The sequence below is a fragment of the Oncorhynchus gorbuscha genome, linkage group LG09, assembly GCF_021184085.1.
Source record: "Oncorhynchus gorbuscha isolate QuinsamMale2020 ecotype Even-year linkage group LG09, OgorEven_v1.0, whole genome shotgun sequence".
In the NCBI taxonomy this organism is placed as follows: Eukaryota; Metazoa; Chordata; class Actinopteri; order Salmoniformes; family Salmonidae; genus Oncorhynchus; species Oncorhynchus gorbuscha.
In genome coordinates, this window is record NC_060181.1 from 25,892,120 (window position 1) to 25,913,545 (window position 21,426).

The window sequence follows — 21,426 nt, forward strand, 5'->3', positions numbered from 1 at the left end:
ATAATAAGGGTAGGAAAAGAAAGAAAGGAAGCAAGCACCTGACATGTAAGAAATGGAGGATAGAAAAGAGTCTACATTTATGAACGGGGACAGAATTTGGGGGATAGTAGAGGTGTTTCGGGATCAAATAAAAGCTGTACAGACTCCCTTAGTTAGATTTTCACCAAGATCTTGGAATGTCTTCAAATACATTTTCCAATGGCATGGAGAGGTTTGTTTTAAACGGTTATTGTCACAAAATTGTAAAAACAGAGTGTGTTATCTACAAGCTTCTACAAAGTCTTATTGATGAGTTCATGACAAGTGTGAGGTCAAGTGGAACACTAATGTATTTCCAATGAGAAAAATAGTGTCCCAGTTCATTTACTAAAGTGTCCCACTAACACTGAAAGCCATGCTTTAGCACACGTATGGGTCTGGTGTTCTTTTAGTGGTTGTAGCATCCATTGAATAATACATTTTCAAGTTGTTTGATCATAAACATTTAGATAAGACCTTAATTGAAATTAGCATCACTAGAGTAGGGGTAAACTGATTTTGATCGTCTTCATTGCTATCTACCAAAAACTGTCCCACTCATGCATACTTCACCCTAAACCAAATTCCAATTCCAAAACGGAAATAACTGGTCCTCTAAATTATTTTGTAGCTTATTCATGTTTATGTTCTACCCTAACAGGACAAGAGAGGTGGGGATATATTTAGTGTAGCCTATAGCCTAATGTTAAGGCTATTATATTACAAAGTGGCTTCAGCCTCAGAAATACAAACTAAATTCATAAAGAAACAAACATTAAGAGAAACTAAACCCTCCTATCTTAATCCTGTACTACTAAGAAAATAAAAACGAGCCATTCTAACAAACCCTCCCACATTCCTCAAATCCCTAAGTAGCCTACAAAGTATTTTACTCTATTTTATATTTTGTATATTTTAATGTTTCACTGCACTGCTTTTATTCATCGAAAACATTTACATAACATTGTCCACCAAACTATACATATATGCAGGCAAATTCACTGCATTACACATGCATGGTGAGGATGATACATTTTAAAATCAATGTTATTTGCAACAATGTTTCGACATTTCAGAACACGACGCTTTGCGGCAATCTTGAGCAGCAGACGGCAGTGTGTCGCTACGGCAACTACACATTCGCCAATGATTGACTCTCACCCTTCCGTAAAGCAGTATGCCATGGGAGTGTTTGTCACTAGTTACCACAGCCACAAAGTAAATGGTTGAAAACAAAAATGTGTTTTTTGATATTAATTTAATGTTAGACGTGAGGTTATCAGTGTGGGTAATGTTGGGGCTAATGTTTGTTTTAAAATCAGATTCTAAGAAGATACATTTTAGAAATAGGCGGGGTTTAGCCTTAATGAGCCCCTTGTGGCTGTGGTAACTAGTGACGACCCCATGGGGGTCTGGGAAGTGATTAGCATTGTGATGAATTGACAAAGGGATTTGTCTGGGGTTTTATATTTTCACAAATATTTTATGTTTATGAGAAATGAACACATAACGTTTTGTTGGCGACATGGCTGAGAAATTTGATAACCTCGAGGAGCATCTCGAGAAGTTCGTTGAAAATATTCGACAGATGGGAATTATCGTTAGCGACTTTCAACCTAGCAGTCAAACAGGACTCAACCAAAAACTGTAAGTGATGCCAGTTAGCTAGCTAGGTGTTTCTAGTATTACTAGCCATCATAGCTAGCCACTTAAAGATGTTACTACTAACTCCCCAAGTTATCAATACACGAGTTGTTTACAAAAGTAAGATTATGGTTAACCAATGCTAGCTAGCCTCCACATAGTTAAGTTAGTTAGCTACGTTGATAGCTAATTAGTACAGTCAATGTCATAGACCAGGGATGGGCAACTCCAGTCCTCGGGGCCGGAGTGGTGTCACACTTTATAAAAAGCGGAAGATAATAATGAGTTTATTTAAATGGAGTCAGGCGTGTTAGTTTGGAACTGGGGAAAAAGTGACATCAGCCCCCCGAGGACTAAAGTTGCACATCGCGGTCATAGACACACAAAAGGGTATAAAAGACTGCACATATTGTTTTCTTTAACGTTTATTTAACTAGACAAGTCAGTTAAGAACAAATTATTATGTACAATGACTGCCTACCAAAAGGCAAAAGGTCTCCTGTAGGGACAGGGACTGGGATTAAAAAACGCATCACAAGAGAGACACCACAACACTACATAAAGAGAGACCAAAGACAACATAGCGTGATAGCGACACATGACAACAACATAGTAGCAGCAACGTAACATGACAGCAGCAGAAAACATGGTACGAACATTATTGGGCACAGACAACAGCACAAAGGGCAAGAAGGTAGAAACAACAATACATAACGCAAAGCAGCCACAACTGTCAGTAAGAGTGTCCATGATTGAGTCTTTGAATGAAGAGCCAAAACTGTCCAGTTTGAGTGTTTGTTCCAGCAGGTTCCAGTCGCTAGCTGCAGTCAACTGAAAAGCGGAGCGACCCAGAGATATGTGTGCTTTGGTGACCTTTAACAGAATGTGGCTGTCAGAACAGGTGGAGGATGAGGGCTGCAGTAGGTATCTCCTTGCATACAGAGATGACCAGTTTGCAGATTAGGTTAAACGCTGACAGTCATGTTGAGGTAGTAAGTTAGTTGTTTGGTAGTTGTGGTTGATGATTTTGCCTGGTAGTTGTTGAAACGTCTCTACTCCTGTGCATTTCAGAAACTACATGATCACGGGACTGCAGGACATTGAGAAATGTCGCCAGCAGCTACATGAGATTAACGTTCCTCTCGAGGCTTTTGAGTGAGTAGATGTTCCAACTTAAACATACACTTTCCATGTCTAGATCTGTAGTTTACTTTTGAAAGCCTGGGGAAGTTCTCAGGAAGATGATGGAAACTAGTGACACATTGCCACTAGGGTTGGACGATTTTACCAACGAGCACACAGCAGGGCGACATGCCAATTGGCCTATACCCTTTTCCCCATAGCCTAAATGTTCAATACATATAAGGTAGTTAGAATATTAGCATCAGGCAAGAGGACAATGTACATTGTACAAAGAGAGGAGAGATCCAAAGCAGTGCAAATTGTCAGACAGTGCCTGTGATCCCCCCCCCCCCATAATGTCTGATCATGGGCCTTTTACAGCGGGCACTCTGTCGTCTGGTTTATTGTTTTAAAATCGTAATTTCCCTTTTTCTCCCCATTCGATTTGAAGATGACTTGTTGGCTTAGGCATAACCTACTCTTTCATGATCAACCATCAAATTAATCTATAGGCCTAACAGAGTTCCAACTCAGACAGTTGTTTGAAAATAGCCTAAATAAAAACATAGTATAGTTATGAGAGAGATAGACTAATCGAATAGGAAGTATAAACACACATGGTACGTTTCTGCGTTACTTGACCAAAGTGTTGGCAAAGTAAATTGTGCCGTCAGAAAATCCCTTCTTGCAAACCAAACAGCCAATAATATACAGTGCCTTGCGAAAGTATTCGGCCCCCTTGAACTTTGCGACCTTTTGCCACATTTCAGGCTTCAAACATAAAGATATAAAACTGTATTTTTTTTGTGAAGAATCAACAACAAGTGGGTCACAATCATGAAGTGGAACGACATTTATTGGATATTTCAAACTTTAACAAATCAAAAACTGAAAAATTGGGCGTGCAAAATTATTCAGCCCCCTTAAGTTAATACTTTGTAGCGCCACCTTTTGCTGCGATTACAGCTGTAAGTTGCTTGGGGTATGTCTCTATCAGTTTTGCACATCGAGAGACTGAAATTCTTTCCCATTCCTCCTTGCAAAACAGCTCGAGCTCAGTGAGGTTGGATAGAGAGCATTTGTGAACAGTAGTTTTCAGTTTTTTTCCACAGATTCTCGATTGTATTCAGGTCTGGACTTTGACTTGGCCATTCTAACACCTGGATATGTTTATTTTTGAACCATTCCATTGTAGATTTTGCTTTATGTTTTGGATCATTGTCTTGTTGGAAGACAAATCTCCGTCCCAGTCTCAGGTCTTTTGCAGACTCCATCAGGTTTTCTTCCAGAATGGTCCTGTATTTGGCTCCATCCATCTTCCCATCAATTTGAACCATCTTCCCTGTCCCTGCTGAAGAAAAGCAGGCCCAAACCATGATGCTGCCACCACCATGTTTGACAGTGGGGATGTTGTGTTCAGGGTGATGAGCTGTGTTGCTTTTACGGCAAACATAATGTTTTGCATTGTTGCCAAAAAGTTCAATTTTGGTTTCATCTGACCAGAGCACCTTCTTCCACATGTTTGGTGTGTCTCCCAGGTGGCTTGTGGCAAACTTTAAACAACACTTTTTATGGATATCTTTAAGAAACTGCTTTCTTCTTGCCACTCTTGCATAAAGGCCAGATTTGTGCAATATACGACTGATTGTTGTCCTATGGACAGAGTCTCCCACCTCAGCTGTAGATCTCTGCAGTTCATCCAGAGTGGTCATGGGCCTCTTGGCTGCATCTCTGATCAGTCTTCTCCTTGAATGAGCTGAAAGTTTAGAGGGACGGCCAGGTCTTGGTAGATTTGCAGTGGTCTGATACTCCTTCCATTTCAATATTATTGCTTGCACAGTGCTCCTTGGGATGTTTAAAGCTTGGGAAATCTTTTTGTATCCAAATCCGGCTTTAAACTTCTTCACAACAGTATCTCGGACCTGCCTGGTGTGTTCCTTGTTCTTCATGATGCTCTCTGCACTTTTAACGGACCTCTAAGACTATCATAGTGCAGGTGCATTTATACGGAGACTTGATTACACACAGGTGGATTGTATTTATCATCATTCGTCATTTAGGTCAACATTGGATCATTCAGAGATCCTCACTGAACTTCTGGAGAGAGTTTGCTGCACTGAAAGTAAAGGGGCTGAATAATTTTGCACGCCCATTTTTTCAGTTTTTGATTTGTTAAAGTTTGAAATATCCAATAAATGTCGTTCCACTTCATGATTGTGTCCCACTTCTTGTTGATTCTTCACAAAAAAATACAGTTTTATATCTTTGTTTGAAGCCTGAAATGTGGCAAAAGGTCGCAAAGTTCAAAGGGGCCGAATACTTTCGCAAGGGACTGTATGCCAACACACAGGCTACTGTCAATAAGTTGCAGTAAATGTTACTTTGACAAGTTAAAATGATAAACTAATATTTGTAATATTGTCAGTGTTTATTATAGTAATACTGTCCGTGTTTATTAATGTCCCGCACAACAGGCCATCGGCCATCGGTCATATGCTCCCGCAGCGGCACTTTCAAAAAGCGCGACCAAAAAATGAATTAATGATGAGTCGGTGTCTGAGTTGTCTCAAACGTTATTTTCAATAACTTATGAATTGTGCATTCATGTAAAAGATAAACAAATGATCATTTAGCACAAAATCAAAATGTATTAGTCACATACATGTTTCGCAGATGTTATTGCGGGTTTAGCGAAGAGTTTGTGTCTTTAGCTCCCACAGTGCAGTAATATCTAACAATTTCACAACAATACACACATCTAAGTAAAGGAATGGAATTAAGAATCTATAAATATGTGGACGAGCAATGTCAGAGCGGCATAGACTAAGATACATTAGAATAGAAAACAGTATGAGATGAATAATGTAAAATATGTAAACATTATTAAAGTGACTAGTGTTCTATTTATTAAAGTGGCCAGTGATTTCAAGTCTATGTATATAGGCAGCAGCCTCTAATGTGTTACTGATGGCTATTTAACAGTCTGATGGCCTTGAGATAGAAGCAGTTTTTCAGTCTTACTGTCCCAGTTTTGATGCACCTGTACTGACCCCCACCTTCTGGATGATAGTGGGGTGAACGGGCAGTTGCTCGGGGGTTTAATGTCCTTGATGATTTTCCCTTCCTGTACACATCTGTTGCTTTAGATGTCCTGGAGGGCGGGTAGTTTGCCCCCAGGGATGCGTTGGGCAGACCTCCCCACCCTCTGGAGAGCCCTGCGGTTGTGAGCGGTGCAGTTGCTGTACCAGGCGGTGATACAGCCTCGCAGGATGCTCTCAATTATGCATCTGTAAAAGTTAAGGGCTTTTAGGTGCCAAGACACATTTCTTCAGCCTCCTGAGGTTGAAGAGGCGCTGTTGCACCTTCTCACCACACTGTCTGTGTGGATGGACCATTTCAGTTTGCCAGTGATGTGTACGCAGAGGAACTTGGAGCTTTCCACCACTTTGTCCCTATACTGACGTTTGGCCTGTAACATTCTTTCTAGCACTTGAATGAACATTGGCTTAGGCTAAAAATGAATAAGTCTATTATCTTTAGGCTATGCCTTTTTCCCTATCAAACGGTACAAATCCTAAATATACACCTTTTTTTTCTCCGCCATCTACACACACTACCCCTTAATGACAGTGAGAACATGTTTTTAGATTTTTTTTTAAAATGTATTGAAAATGAAATGTCTAATTTACATAAGTATTCACACCCCTGTGTCAATACATGTTAGAATCAACTTTGGCAGCGATTACAGTTGAGTCTTTCTGGGTAAGTCTCTAAGAGCTTTGCACACCAGCATTGTGCGATATTTGCACATTATTCATTAAACCATTTTTCAAGCTCTGTCAAGTTGATCGTTGTTAGACAGCCATTTTCACGTCTTGCCTTATAGTTTCAAGCCAATTTTAAGTCAAAACTGTAACTAGGCCACTCAGGAACATTCAATGTTGTCTTGGTAAGCAACTCCAGTGTAGATTTGGCCTTGTGTTTTAGGTTATTGTCCTGCTGAAAGATGAATTTCTCACAGTGTGTTAGAAAATGGACTGAACCAGGTTTTCCTCTAGGGTTTTCCCTTTACTTAGGTCTATTCAGTTTCTTTTTATTTTAAACTCCCTAGTTCTTGCCAATGACAAGCATATCCATAACATGATGTAGCCGAAGGTGAATCTGACAACTTGAATGTGTAGATTTTCCAAGATACAGTTTGTCGTCCTATCATCAGTAATAATGTCTCAGACGCCAACTGATCTGGCATCAAATTCATTTAGTACCAACGCATATTTTCTGGTTGGATTTACCGAAATATGGTTCCATTCCCATCTTTTGATGTCACCAGATTCTCTCTCAATGTTAACCAAGGGATTTTCAATAGTCACATCGGTAGAGTAGAGAGAGGAAAAAGGGAAAAGGTATTTATGGGGGTCATAAACCTCCCCCACTCAGGCCAACTTCATGACACAACTAAGTTAGGAAGGAAGCCTTTATCTTTGTAGTAACTGAGTGTATTTATAGACCATCGAAATTGTCATCTAGTAACTTCGCCATGCTCAGATATATTCAATGTCTGCTTTTTAAGATGTTTATCCATCTACTAATAGGTGCCCTTTGCGAGTCATTGGAAAACCTCCCTGGTCTTTGGTTGGATCAGTGTTTGAAAGTCAGTGCTCAATTGAGATGCCTAACACATAATTGTAAGTGTGGGGTAAATAGATGAGGAAGTCATTAAAAAAAACCTGTTAAACACTATTATTGCACACAGAGTGAGTCCATGCAATTTATTATGTGGCTTGTTAAGCAAATGTTTACGCCTGAACTCATTAGGCTTGCCATAACAAAGGGGTTGAATACTTGACTCGATACATTTAAGCTTATGATTTGTTTTTAGTTTGTAAACGTTTCCAAAAACACAATTCCACTTTGACATTATGGGGTATTGTGTGTAGGCCAGTGACACAAAATCTCAATTGTAATCCATTTTGAATGTGGAAAAAGTCAAGGGGTATGAATACTTTCTGAAAGCTGTTAAATAGCCTAAACAAAATAAGTATGAAAATAACCTACATTTGTAAAAAAAAAAGTCTTTCAAGGTTTGACAGAATATTTTATCGTATCCTGCATTGCCTTCGTTAAGTATTCAGACCTCTTGAATTTTGTTACATTACAGCCTCATTCTAAAATTGATTAAATCATTTTATTCCCTCATACATCTACACGCAATAGCCCATAATGACGAAGCAAAAACTGTTTTTTAGATTTGTTTTGCTAATATAGCTATATCTCAAATGCAATTACATTTACCCAGGTATTCAGACTAGAGGTCGACCGATTAATCGGAACGGTATTTTTGGGCACCGATTTGCCGACTTCTTAAAAATTATTTGTATTTATTTATTTATTTATTATGTATTATTATTATTATTATTATTTTTTTTTTACACCTTTTATTTAATCTTTATTTAACTAGGCAAGTCAGTTAAGAACACATTCTTATTTTCAATGACGGTTTAGGAACAGTGGGTTTAGGGGCAGAACGACAGATTTTCACCTTGTCAGCTCGGCGGATCCAATCTTGCAACCATAACTAGTCCAACGCAATAACGACCTGCCTCTTTCTCGTTGCACTCCACAAGGAGACTGCCTGTTATGCGAATGCAGTAAGCCAAGGTAAGTTGCTAGCTAGCATTAAACTTCTAAAAAAACATTTAATCATAATCACTAGTTAACTACACATGGTTGATGATATTACTAGATATTATCTAGCGTGTCCTAAATTGCATATAATCTGACTGAGCATACAAGTATCTGACTGAGCGGTGGTAGGCAGAAGCAGGCGCGTAAACATTCATTCAAACAGCACTTTCGTGCGTTTTGCCAGCAGCTCTTCATTGTGCGTCAAGCATTGCGCTGTTTATGACTTCAAGCCTATCAACTCCCGAGATGATGAGGCTCGTGTAACCGAAGTGAAATGGCTAGCTAGTTAGCGCGCGCTAATTGTCCATGTGTTCCTGGTTCGAGCCCAGGGAGGAGTGAGGAGAGGGACGGAAGCTATACTGTTACACTGGCAATACTATAGTGCCTGTAAGAACATCCAATAGTCAAAGGTTAATGAAATACAAATGTTATAGGAGGGAAATAGTCCTATCATTTCTATAATAACTACAACCTAAATCTTCTTACCTGGGAATATTGAAGACTCATGTTAAAAGGAACCACCAGCTTTCATATGTTCTCATGTTCTGAGCAAGGAACTGAAACGTTAGCTTTCTTACATGGCACATATTTTACATGGAACATATTGCACTTTTACTTTCTTCTCCAACATTTTGTTTTTGCATTATTTGATTGATTTTATTGCTGTATTATATTAAGTTAAAATAACTGTTCATTCAGTATTGTTGTAATTGTCATTATTACAAATTAAATAAATAAATAAAATCGGCCGATTAATCGGCAGCGGCTTTTATGGTCCTCCAATAATCGGTATCGGCGTTGAAAAATCATAGTTGGTCGAACTCTAATTCAGACCCAGTACTTTGTTAAAGCAGCATCAAGTCTTCTTTGGTATGATGCTTCAAGCTTGGCTGGATGGGGAGTGTTGCTGCACAGCTATTTTCAGTTCTCTTCAGAGAAGTTTGATGGGGTTCAATTCTGGGCTCTGGCTGGGCCACTCGAGGAAATTTAGAGACTTGTCCCGAAGCCACTCCTGCGTTGTCTTGGCTTTGTGCTTAGGGTCGTTGTCCTGATTGAAGGTGAACCTTCGCCCCAGTCTGAGGTGCTGAGCTATCTGGAGCAGGTTTTTATCAATGATCTGTACTTTGTTCCATTCATCTTTCCCTAGAACCTGACTAGTCTCCCAGGCCCTGCTGCTGAAAAACATCCCTATAGCATGATGCTGCCACCACCATGCTTCGCCGTAGGGACGTTGCCAGGTTTCCTCAGGACATGGCGCTTGGCCTTAAGTCTTTGGGCTGAAATTTTGTTTTCATCAGCCCAGATGATCTTGTTTCTCATGATCTGAGAGTCTTTAGGTACCTTTAGGCAAACTCCAAGCGGGCTGCCATGTGCCTTTTACTGAGTGGCTACCTTCTGGCCGCACTACCATAAAGGCCTGATTGGTGCAGTGCGGCAGAGAAGGTTGTCCTTCTAAATGTTTCTTCCATCTCCACAGTGGAACTCTAGAGCTCTGTCATAGTGACCATCAGGTTATTGGTCACCTCCCTTACCAAAGCCCTTGTCACGCGATTGTTCAGTTTGGCTGGGAGGCCAGCTCTAGGATGAGTCTTGGAGGTTCCAAACTTCTTCGATTTAAGAATGATTGAGGTCACTGTGTTCTTGGGGACTTTCAGAAATGTTTTGGTACGCAGAAATGTTTTTGGACCCTTCCCCAGATCTCTGCCTCGACACAGTCTTGTCTCGGAGCTTTACAGACAATTCCTTCGACCTCATGGCTTCGTTTTTGCTCTGACATGCACTGTCAACTGATTGTAGTTTTACTATTTTCTACATTTTAGAATAATAGTGAAGACATCTAAACTATGAAATAATACATATGGAATCATGTAGTAACCAAAAAAGTGTTAAACAAGTTCATTTGTGGAATTTCTTTCCTTCATCAGGTGTTTGAGCCAATCAGTTGTGTTGTGACAAGGTATGGGGGGTACACAGAAGATAGGCCTATTTTGTAAAATACCAAGTCCATATTATGTCAAGAAAAGCTCAAATAAGCAAAGAGAAACAACAGTCCATTACTTTAAGACATACAGAAAATGTCAAGAACTTTGAAAGTTTCTTCAAGTGCAGTCGCAAAATCCATCAGCGCTATGATGAAACTGGCTCTCGCGAGGAGGAATGGAAGACCCAGAGTTACCTCTGCTGCAGATGATACATTCATTAGAGTTACCAGCCTCAGAAATTGCAGCCCAAATAAATTCTTCACCGAATTCAAGTAACCGACACATCTCAACATCAACTGTTCAGAGGAGATTGCGTAAATCAGGCCTTCATTGTCCAATTATCCAATTGAAACCACTACTAAAGGACACCAAAAATAAGAAGATACTTGCTTTGGCCCAGAAACATGAGCAATGGACATTAGACCTGTGGAAATTTAGCCTTTGGTCTGGAGTCGAAATTTTTGATTTTCGGATTTCAACCACGTGTCTTTGTGAGATGTGGGTGAATGGATTATCTCTTCATGTGTAGTTCCCACCGTGAAGCATGGAGGAGGCGGTGTGATGGTGTGGGGTGCTTTACTGATGACACTGTCTGGGATTTATTTAGAGTTCAAGGCACACTTAACCATCATGACTACCACAGCATTCTGCAGCGATATGCGATCACAGCTGGTTTGGGCTTAGTGGGACTATCATTTGTTTTTCAACAGGACAATGACCAACACACCCCCAGGCTGTGTAAGGGCTATTTTATCAAGAAGGAGAGTGATGGAGTGCTGCATCAGATGGCCTAGCCTCCACAATCCCACGACCTCAACCAAATTCAGATGGTTTGGGTTGAGTCGGACTGCAGAGTGAAGGAAAAGCAGCCAACAAGTGCTCAGCATATGTGGGAACTCCTTCAAGACTGTTGGAAAAGCATTCCAGGTGAAGTTGGTTGAGAGAATTCTAAGAGTGTGCAAAGCTGTCATCAAGGCAAAGGGTGGATGTTTAACACATGATACATGATTCCATATGTGTTATTTTATAGTTTTGGTGCCTTCACTATTATTCTACAATGTAGAAAATAGTAAAAAGAAAAAAAAACTGAAATGATTAGGTGTCCTTAAACTTTTGACCGGTAGTGTAGACCTTTATGGGCTTTTCCAAATCATGTCCAATCAATTTAATTTTCCACAGGTGGACTCCAATCCAGTTGTAGAAACATCTCAAAGATTTTCTATTAAACCAGGATGAACCTGAGCTTAATTCCAAGTCTTATAGCAAAGGGGCTGAATACTTAAGTAAATTAGGTATTTGTGTGTTTTTTTTTCTTTTTTATGTGCAAAAAATTCTAAAAATCTGTTTTTGCTTTGTCATTATGGGCTATTGTGTGTAACATAAACTCACCCTATTCCGTACAAATGTGCGCAACGTGACATTCAAATGAGGCAGGAAAGAACTAATGGGACTGTAGCGACTGTGTTGACTTCATAACCTGGGGTGTGAATTACGTTTCTATTCAAGCGTTGATCAACATGGTTATGGCTCTATAGTATTGGAGAAAAGTTTAGAAAACTGACCCTCCGTTACATCATGTAGTGTAACGTACAGCACACACAAAGCAAATGTTTTCTGTCTTACAATCTCTCTCATCCTTTAGAAACAGGAAATGGACAGTGACGGGGGTAAGGGGGGGAAAACTAGCCATTCTTTAGAAACAGGAAATGGACAGTGACGGGGGTAAGGGGGGGAAAACTAGCCATTCTTTTGCGTCATCACTGCATGCGATCATCATTCTCAAAGCCACTGTTTACTTCTAAGATCATTTTAGCACCTCCCTAAAAACCCCATTCAAATTCGACACAAACCTTCAAATAGGCATGTCATGACACATTATATAAACTCTTTATAGTGTTTATTTACATTTTAGAGGCGATAAATTGGACAGATCGAGTGAAAAACAGCAGTTTTCCCACACGACATCTGTCCTTCTCACTATCACGCATTAGTTTTGCTTAGAAGGCCAGCATCCCGGAGTCACCTCTTCACTGTTGACATTGAGATTGGTGTTTTGCGGGTGCTATTAAATGAGTATGGTGTGTAGATATTTAAATTTAAAAAATGTAACTCAATGTTAGAACAAGGCTATAAAGTAACAATGTGGGAAGAGGGGTCTGAATACTTTCCTAAGGCACTGTATAATATTCGTTTTTACAAGTTAAGCTAATATACAGTGAGGGAAAAATGTATTTGATCCCCGTGGTAATGTTACACAATGTGCTGCTATGCAACCACAAGTTTGTTACAATATGGACAATATAAAGATTTGTGGTAACTAGTTTCACAGAGCTCGATATGGTTATAACTTGTGACATTGATGCTACGAATGTGCTTTTTTCGCAAATGCGCTTTTCTTAAATCATCACCCGTTTGGCTATGTATTCTGTGATTCGATGATAAATTCACAAACAATTAACTATATCATCAACCATGTGCAGTTAACTAGTGAAAATGTTAAGATTGATAGTTTTTTATAAGATACGTTTAATGCTAGCTAGCAACTTACCGTGGCTCCTTGCTGCACTCGCGTAACAGGTGGTCAGCCTGCAACGCAGTCTCCTCGTGGATTGCAATATAATCGGCCATAATCGGCGTCCAAAAATACAGATTATGAGAACTTGAAATTGGACCCAATTAATTGGCCTTGCCGATTTTTTTTTTTAATCGGTAGACCTCTAGTGTGGGGGGTGGAACATAGGGGCTAGCTAAGGCATATTGAACAGGGCTGGAGGCTCTACAGTGAAATAAGACAACAATTACTAACCAAAACAGCAATAGACCATGCTTATTGACATTAGGGAAAGGTATGCATTTTGACGATCCGGATAGCCCCAAAAATATATTATTTTAGTAGTGAAGTCCATTTCAAATGCCCATCCCTAGCTCTCATTCAAATGCAAAATCCAATAGTTAAGTTTTCAGAGGATGGCCACGCTAGACTATGGTGAGCATAACTGAAGGACAGTCACCCATGTACCAACACTTTCTCTCCCTCAGATCTCCACTTGGTCACAGACCCTCAGCCTAACTCAACTGATGTTTTGTCTTGTGTTGTCAGATACATAGACCAGGGGCGTAACCCCCAGCTGTACACTAAGGAGTGTCTGGAAAGGGCCCTGGCCAAGAACGAGCAGGTCAAAGGAAAGATTGACACCATGACGGTAAGTGGCAGTAGATTCAAGCCTAATAACGGCCTATAAATTGAAGATCAGTACTTTGAGGAAATTACTTAATGACAAATAGTCTTGGTTACACTTTTAGTCAAAGCCTTCTGGTACAATGCATTAGGGTGTGATTGTAAGGCTGCCTAGTGGTTAGAGTGTTTGGCCAGTAACCAAAAGGTTGCTGGAATGAATAGCTGACAAGGTAAAAATCTGTTGTTCTGCCCCTGAACATGGCAGTTAACCCACTGTTCCCCGGTAGGCCGTCATTGTAAATAACAATTTGTTCTTAACTGGCTTGTCTAGTTAAATAAAATAAAAAATATGTTTTAAATAATGCATTCTAAGATGTGTCCTAAGCATATACAGTATAACCCCATTATACTGTCTTATTACCATCAGAACCATAAAGATCCAGACTAAATAACAGTAAATCATCTACAGCTTCAATCTCTGACCCCTCTGTTCTGTCTTTGGTTGCAGAAATTCAAGAGCCTGCTGATCTCTGAGCTGGGGAAGGTGTTTCCAGAGGAGATGACCAAGTACAAGGCTATCCATGGAGATGACCCCCCCTCATAGTGACCCTTGACCTTTAATCCCCCTGACCCTTAACCCCCTGCTTAAAGCCACAGTGGGGTCTCACCCAGCAGGATCAATGAGTCAACCTGATGACATGTATTAATATTCAGGGAATATTCATGAAAAAAGTGTGTTGTTGACTTTGAGAAATAGATTGAGAGCGTGGTAGAGGTAGTTGGAGTAATTCTTTGTTTCTGATGTGGGAAGAGTAATGTGGCAAGGATGCTTTATGGATGGGTTCAAAAAAATCATAAAAGGAGCTAGAGCTGATGATTTGATAGGAAGAACTGTCAGCCAGGAACATATTGCCTTTTTCGAGTTTATTTTAGTTGTGTTGGAAATATAACATTTTCTCAATCTGATATCTGGCAAACTGATTCCTCATGCTGTGTTGAGATCCCACCTACAAGATGTACATAATGTTTATACTCATACAGAACCATTTTTGTAAAGACTTAAACATCATTGTACAACACTGCAGACCTGGACTGTGACTCTATTTTATATCAAGCTCCGGTATCAAAAGGGGTCTTATTCATGGGCAAGAAACTCGCCCAGAAGTTTGCAACCCTCCAATTTGTTTTGATTTTATCTTGGTAGTTTTTGTTTTTTTGTTTGTTTTGCAAATAAATGGGCTTGTAATTGAAAGATTAGTCTGGTATTTACTGCCATGCTAGTGCCTTGTAGATCACAATTCACGAACAGAGACTTACAATTAAAGTTCAATGTATAAGAAGTAAAGGCCTCAATGTCACATTATATTCTTTCATCCAAGGGTCAAATCACCAAGGACATTACATTGTAAGAGGTTGTGTTCAGTGGGCATTAAAGAAGGAAAAGGGATCTTTTTTTCTTTTTAACCAACAGAATTTGTCAAATGGAAATGCTTTTCAATTTCTCTTTTCCATTTGGAAACATTCTCTCCCTACAGTATGTGGCCAGATCAGACCATCACCATGGTGAAGGGAGCACGCGAGCGCATACTTTCTGTGGTGTGGGGTTGTTCTGAGACAAATGCTCCAGAAGCGTGGAGCCTTCAGGACCAGGGAGCCGTCATCCGGGTAGGTCGTGGCCCAGCATGCTGCCTCCTGCTGGGGAAGAGAGACAGGGACACTCCCCCTGAGCCTGAAGACCAACTCCCTGGGGTGGGGGAGCAGGATGTTCCCTATTATTATGTCCAGTGAAGCAGGGTTTTTTACTCATCTTGAAGACTGGGAGCCTGGTCACCGGATTAGAGATATGAAGACAACGGGATAGAATGGAGACTTTAATGTTGACTACAAGACCTTAAGACAAAACACTGCAACCAATATGAAAGAATGAACATGCATGCTGTAGCTTCAAGATGTTGCATCGGATTAAACAAAGCAAAGCATACGTTATTTTGAAATACTTTGCACGAAAAAAGGACGTAATATGTTTGACCTTAAACACCTTACCCCAGTTGGACACTGAGCAAAAATATAAATGCAACATGCAACAATGTCAGATTTTACTGAGTTACAGTAAATATAAGGAAATCAGTCAACTGAAATACTTTCTTTGGGCCCTAATCTATGGATAACACATGACTGAGAATACAATACAGATATGCATCGGTTGCTCAGATACAGTACCTTGAAAAAAATGGTAGGGGCGTGAATCAGAAAACCAGTCAGTGTCTGGTGTGACCACCATTTGCCTCATGTAACACGACATATCTCCTTCACAAAGAGTTGTTGTCCCACTCCTCTTCAATGGCTGTGCAAAGTTGCTGATTATTGGCAGGAACTGAACACGCTATCTCACATTTCGATCCAGAGCATCCCAAACATGCTCAATGGCTGATATGTCTGGTGAGTATGCAGGCCACGGAAAAAAAACGGATGTTTTCAGCTTCTAGGAATTTTGCACTGCCAACAATTGTGTGCCTTGCGACATGGGGCCGTACATGATCATGCTGAAACATGTGATGGCGGGGGATGAATTGCACAATAATGGGCCTCAGGATCTCGCCACGGTATCTTTGTGCATTCAAATTTCCTTCAATAAAATGGAATTGTGTTTGTTATCTGTAGCTTATGCCCACCCATACCATAACCCCACTGCCACCATCAGCAAACCACTTGCACACACAATGCTTTACACATGGTCTGTGGTTGTGAGGTTGGTTGGAGACACTGCCAAATTCTCTTAAAACGAAGTGGCTTATGGTAGAGAAATTAGCATTGAATTCTTTGGCAACAGCTCTGTTGGACATTCCTGCAGCCAGAATGCCAAATGCATGCTCCCTCAACTTGAGACATCTGTGGCATTGTGTAACAGAACTACACATTTTAGAGTTGTCTTTTATTGTCCCCCTCATGCTATTTAATCAACTTTTTTATAGGCCACACCTGTTAGGCGGATGGATTATCTTGGCAAAAGAGAAATGCTCACTAACAGGGATATAAACACATTTGTGGACAAAATTTGAGACGCTTTTTGTGTGTATGGAAAGTGACTGGGATCTTGTATTTCAGCTCATGACCTACACACGGGCCCAACACTTTAGATGTTGCATTTTTGTTCAGTGTAGATGCCTGGTTGCTTAGTAATTGGCTCGTTAGTGACAAGAGACCTCAGTGCTCTCTTCAGCGACGCACAGACATGACAATGCAATCTGTCCTTAGGGGAACAGGTGGTGTCATATGTGCGGGGGGCATCTTTGTTTCATTATCTTTCTCTTTTATCTTTCTCCTTATCTTCCTCCCTCGCTTTGTCCTATACTTGTTATATGCCGTCCGCATGTTGCGCTCCTCTCTTCAGGTGTTTTTTAAAATCCCCTCTGCAATGACACATCATAGGTCAAGCGTAAACCTTTCGGTCCCCAGCAGCACAGGGCAAGGCAGAGCGGAGGGATTTGAATCTAAATGTCCTTTGTATGTTTTTCTTCGGTTTATTCATGTTCACTTTTTATTCCATTTGAGTACATAGTTGAAAATTGCCGTGACATTGCTGAGTAAAATCAAATCCAATGTTATTTGTCAGATGCGCCGAACAGGTGTCGACCTTACAGTGAAATGCTTACTTACAAGCCCTTAACCAACAATGCAGTTTGAAAAAAATATATAAAAAATACAAAGAATGAGAAATCAAAGTATAATAATTAAAGAGCAGCAATAAAATAACAATATTGACACTATATACAAGGGGTACCAGAGTCAGTGTGCGGGGGCACCGGTTGGTCGAGGTAATATGTACATGTAGGTAGAGTTATTAAAGTGACTATGCATAGATGATAACAGAGTAGCAGCAGTGTAAAAGGGGGGGGGACAATGCAAATGGTCTGGGGAGCCATGTGACTAGATGTTCAGGAGTCTTATGGCTTGGGGGTAGAAGCTGTTTAGGAGCCTCTTGGACCTACACTTGGCCTGCTGGTACTGCTTGCCATGCGGTAACAGTGAGAACAGTCTATGACTAGGGTGGCTGGAGTCTTTGACAATATTTAGGGCCTTCGGCTGACACCACCTGGTATAGAGGTCCTGGATGGCAGGAAGCTTGGCCCCAGTGATGTACTGGGTGGGTGGTGCTGGCTTTGTGCGTGTGTGAATTACTTGTTTGAGGTAACAGTTTTTCTTCCTCTGTTTCACTCCTCTTTGGCACGCAGGCTAGTCACCCTCGAATCACACATTCTCGACCGTTACCTAGGTTACCTTCCTCCTCTCTTTTATGATTTCCACATTCCTTCTTTTTCTCTCTGTCTTCAGCATTCCCCTAGGAGTGAGACAGAAAGAGAGCGGGAATGTGAGGTTTCTTGATTGAAATAGTCTTTCTGCTAGAGGTGGATCCCCTTGCTCTTTGTTATTTGCAGTTCCTGGCCTTGAGTAGCTTTTATAACACTGAATGCTATCTAGTTCAATGAGAGTACTGGAAATAATAATGGTTGTTCCTAACAGTTCCATTTTTTAAATAAAGTATAAACTGTATTCCTATTGTAAAGTATAGATGGCAAATGTAGGAAGTAGTGTTAAGTAATTAAAGCAACATCATTCAAGATCTTCACTCCTCTTTCTGTTTTTGTTACAGCCTGAATTCAAAATGGATTGAATCGTTTTTTGTTCTCACCCATGTACACATAATACCACATAATGAAAGTAAAAATATGTTTTTAGAAAATCTTGCTAATGAAATACAAACATTTACATAAGTATTACATAAGTACACCCCTGAGTCAATATTTAGTAGAAGCACCTTTGGCAGCGATTACAGCTGTGCAGAGTATATGAGGAGTTGAGCTGTAGGAAATCCAGCTCATTACTCATGGAGCTGTGTATCTGGTGCTTCATGTCCTTTCCAACCGCTCTGCACTCACGGGAAAAACTGCTGCTCCAAATTCGCTCGATTCACAATTGAACCAACACCCATCTATTGTTGTGACTACCTGGACCTACTATTTGGTTTTGAAGTATTGAAACCAAACCATATGATTTGAATGACAAGTATATGAACCGCTCACAATTTCAAATAGGCGACATGTCATATTAAACAGCATCTAAACACTCTAAGTAGGTCAGGAGGCAGACAGGGAGCCTAAGAAGGAACAGAAATGAATTATTTAGGCTATATTATTTCAATTATTTCAAGACTAAATTCTACAAAGAAATACATTGCGAAGCATTTGCTAGTGCGTCACACTAGGATGGTAGGGAGTCAGGGACATTAAGCGCCCAGCATTGAAACAACATTTCATTGTATTAAATCATTATATTCTATCAACTGCACATATAGGATGTGACTTACTTAGGATTAAATACAAATTAAATGAAAAATGCCTTAGACTCAGTCTACAGTAGCTTTGAATTCCTTTTCAGAAACATCAGTTTGGCCAAAGTCTGTGGCTTCAGGCATATGGTGCCTGGAGAGGCAAGCAGCAAAGAATATCCTCTCTGCGCTGTTTCCAACAGTCTTGAAGGAATTCCCACATATGCTGAGCACTTGTAGGCTGCTTTTCTTTCACTCTGCGGTCCAACTCATCCTAAACCATCTCGATTGGGTTGAGGTTGGGTTATCTAATGCAGCACTCTATCATTCTACTTATTGGTCAAATAGCCCTTACACAGCCTGGAGGTGTGTTTTGGGTCATTGTACTGTTGAAAAACAAATGATAGTCCAACTAAGCGCAAACCAGATGGGATGGTGTATTGCTGCAGAATGCTGTGGTAGCCATGCTGGTTAAGTGTGCCTTGAATTCTAAATAAATCATACACAGTGTCACCAGCAAAGCACCCCCACTGTCATGCAGGTGAATGAGGACCCAAAAGCGACTTGGCGAAAACAGAGTCTTTAATCCAGAAAAGTAATTCTACAAACATAAGACATAATTCCACTCGTAATGACGAGAACAGACTGGAGACTCGATCAAGAACTGCAGGTTGCCTCGGGAAGGCACTTGAACCTAGCAGACTGAGACACCTGCTCTCCACGCAGCATCTGAGGGAAACACGACACGACAGGGCGATACACAGACACAGCACGGTGAACAATAGACAAGGATCCGACAGGACAGGAACGGAAAACAAGGGAAGAAATAGGGACTCTAATCAGGGGAAAAGATAAGGAACAGGTGTGGGAAGACTAAATGATTGATTAGGGGAATAGGAACAGCTGGGAGCAGGAACGGAACGATAGAGAGAAGAGAGAGAGGAAGGGAGAGAGAAAAAGGGGAACGAACCTAAAAGACCAGCAGGGGGAAAATGAACAGAGGAAAAGCAAAATGACAAGACAATCTAAGACAAAACATGACAGTACCCCCCCACTCACCGAGCGCCTCCTGGCGCACTCGAGGAGGAATCCTGGCGACAACGGAGGAAATCATCAATGAGTGAACGGTCCAGCACGTCCCGAGACGGAACCCAACTCCTCTCCTCAGGACCGTAACCCTCCCAATCCACTAAGTATTGGTGACCCCGTCCCCGAGAACGCATGTCCATGATCCTACGTACCTTGTAAATAGGTGCGCTCTCGACAAGGACGGGAGGGGGGGAGGGAAGACGAACGGGGGTGCGAAGAAAGGGCTTGACACAGGAGACATGGAAGACAGGATGGACGTGACGAAGATGTCGCGGAAGAAGCAGTCGCACAGCGACAGGATTGACGACCTGGGAGACACGGAACGGACCAATGAACCGCGGAGTCAACTTACGAGAAGCTGTCGTAAGAGGAAGGTTGCAAGTGGAAAGCCACACTCTCTGGCCGCAACAATACCTAGGACTCTTAATCCTGCGTTTATTGGCGGCTCTCACAGTCTGTGCCCTGTAACGGCAAAGTGCAGACCTCACCCTCCTCCAGGTGCGCTCACAACGTTGGACAAACGCTTGAGCGGAGGGAACGCTGGACTCGGCAAGCTGGGATGAGAACAGAGGAGGCTGGTAACCCAGACTACTCTGAAACGGAGATAACCCGGTAGCAGACGAAGGAAGCGAGTTGTGAGCGTATTCTGCCCAGGGGAGCTGTTCTGCCCAAGACGCAGGGTTTCTGAAAGAAAGGCTGCGTAGTATGCGACCAATCGTCTGATTGGCCCTCTCTGCTTGACCGTTAGACTGGGGATGAAACCCGGAAGAGAGACTGACGGACGCACCAATCAAACGACAGAACTCCCTCCAAAACTGTGACGTGAATTGCGGGCCTCTGTCTGAAACGGCGTCTAACGGGAGGCCATGAATTCTGAACACATTCTCGATGATGATTTGTGCCGTCTCCTTAGCGGAAGGAAGTTTAGCGAGGGGAATGAAATGTGCCGCCTTAGAGAACCTATCGACAACCGTAAGAATCACAGTCTTCCCCGCAGACAAAGGCAGACCGGTAATGAAGTCTAGGGCGATGTGAGACCATGGTCGAGAAGGAATGGGGAGCGGTCTGAGACGACCGGCAGGAGGAGAGTTACCCGACTTAGTCTGCGCGCAGTCCGAACAAGCAGCCACGAAACGGCGCGTGTCACGCTCCTGAGTCGGCCACCAAAAGCGCTGGCGAATAGACGCAAGAGTGCCTCGAACACCGGGATGACCAGCTAACTTGGCAGAGTGAGCCCACTGAAGAACAGCCAGACGAGTGGAAACAGGAACGAAAAGGAGGTTACTAGGACAAGCGCGCGGCGACGCAGTGTGCGTGAGTGCTTGCTTAACCTGTCTTTCAATTCCCCAGACTGTCAACCCGACAACACGCCCATCAGGAAG

General features: G+C 41.5%; 1 protein-coding gene across 1 annotated transcript; it reads left to right on the forward strand.

Annotated features, from left to right (window-relative positions):
• The first annotated feature begins 1,376 nt into the window (after positions 1–1,376).
• Positions 1,377–14,974, forward strand: LOC124043325 (mediator of RNA polymerase II transcription subunit 10). Its single transcript, XM_046361825.1, has 4 exons — positions 1,377–1,665; positions 2,734–2,817; positions 13,552–13,654; positions 14,138–14,974. The coding sequence occupies exons 1-4, from the start codon at positions 1,544–1,546 to the stop codon at positions 14,231–14,233; spliced, it is 405 nt and encodes a 134-aa protein (XP_046217781.1). The 5' UTR covers positions 1,377–1,543; the 3' UTR covers positions 14,234–14,974.
• Positions 14,975–21,426: the final 6,452 nt, after the last annotated feature.

What these genes read in the sequence shown, in the direction of transcription:
- LOC124043325 (XM_046361825.1), top strand. Translation starts at nt 1,544, where the DNA reads ATGGCTGAGAAATTTGATAACCTCGAGGAGCATCTCGAGAAGTTCGTT. An exon ending in ACAGGACTCAACCAAAAACT is followed by an intron (nt 1,666 to 2,733) that starts GTAAGTGATGCC and finishes TGTGCATTTCAG; the next exon opens with AAACTACATGATCACGGGAC. An exon ending in GTTCCTCTCGAGGCTTTTGA is followed by an intron (nt 2,818 to 13,551) that starts GTGAGTAGATGT and finishes TTGTGTTGTCAG; the next exon opens with ATACATAGACCAGGGGCGTA.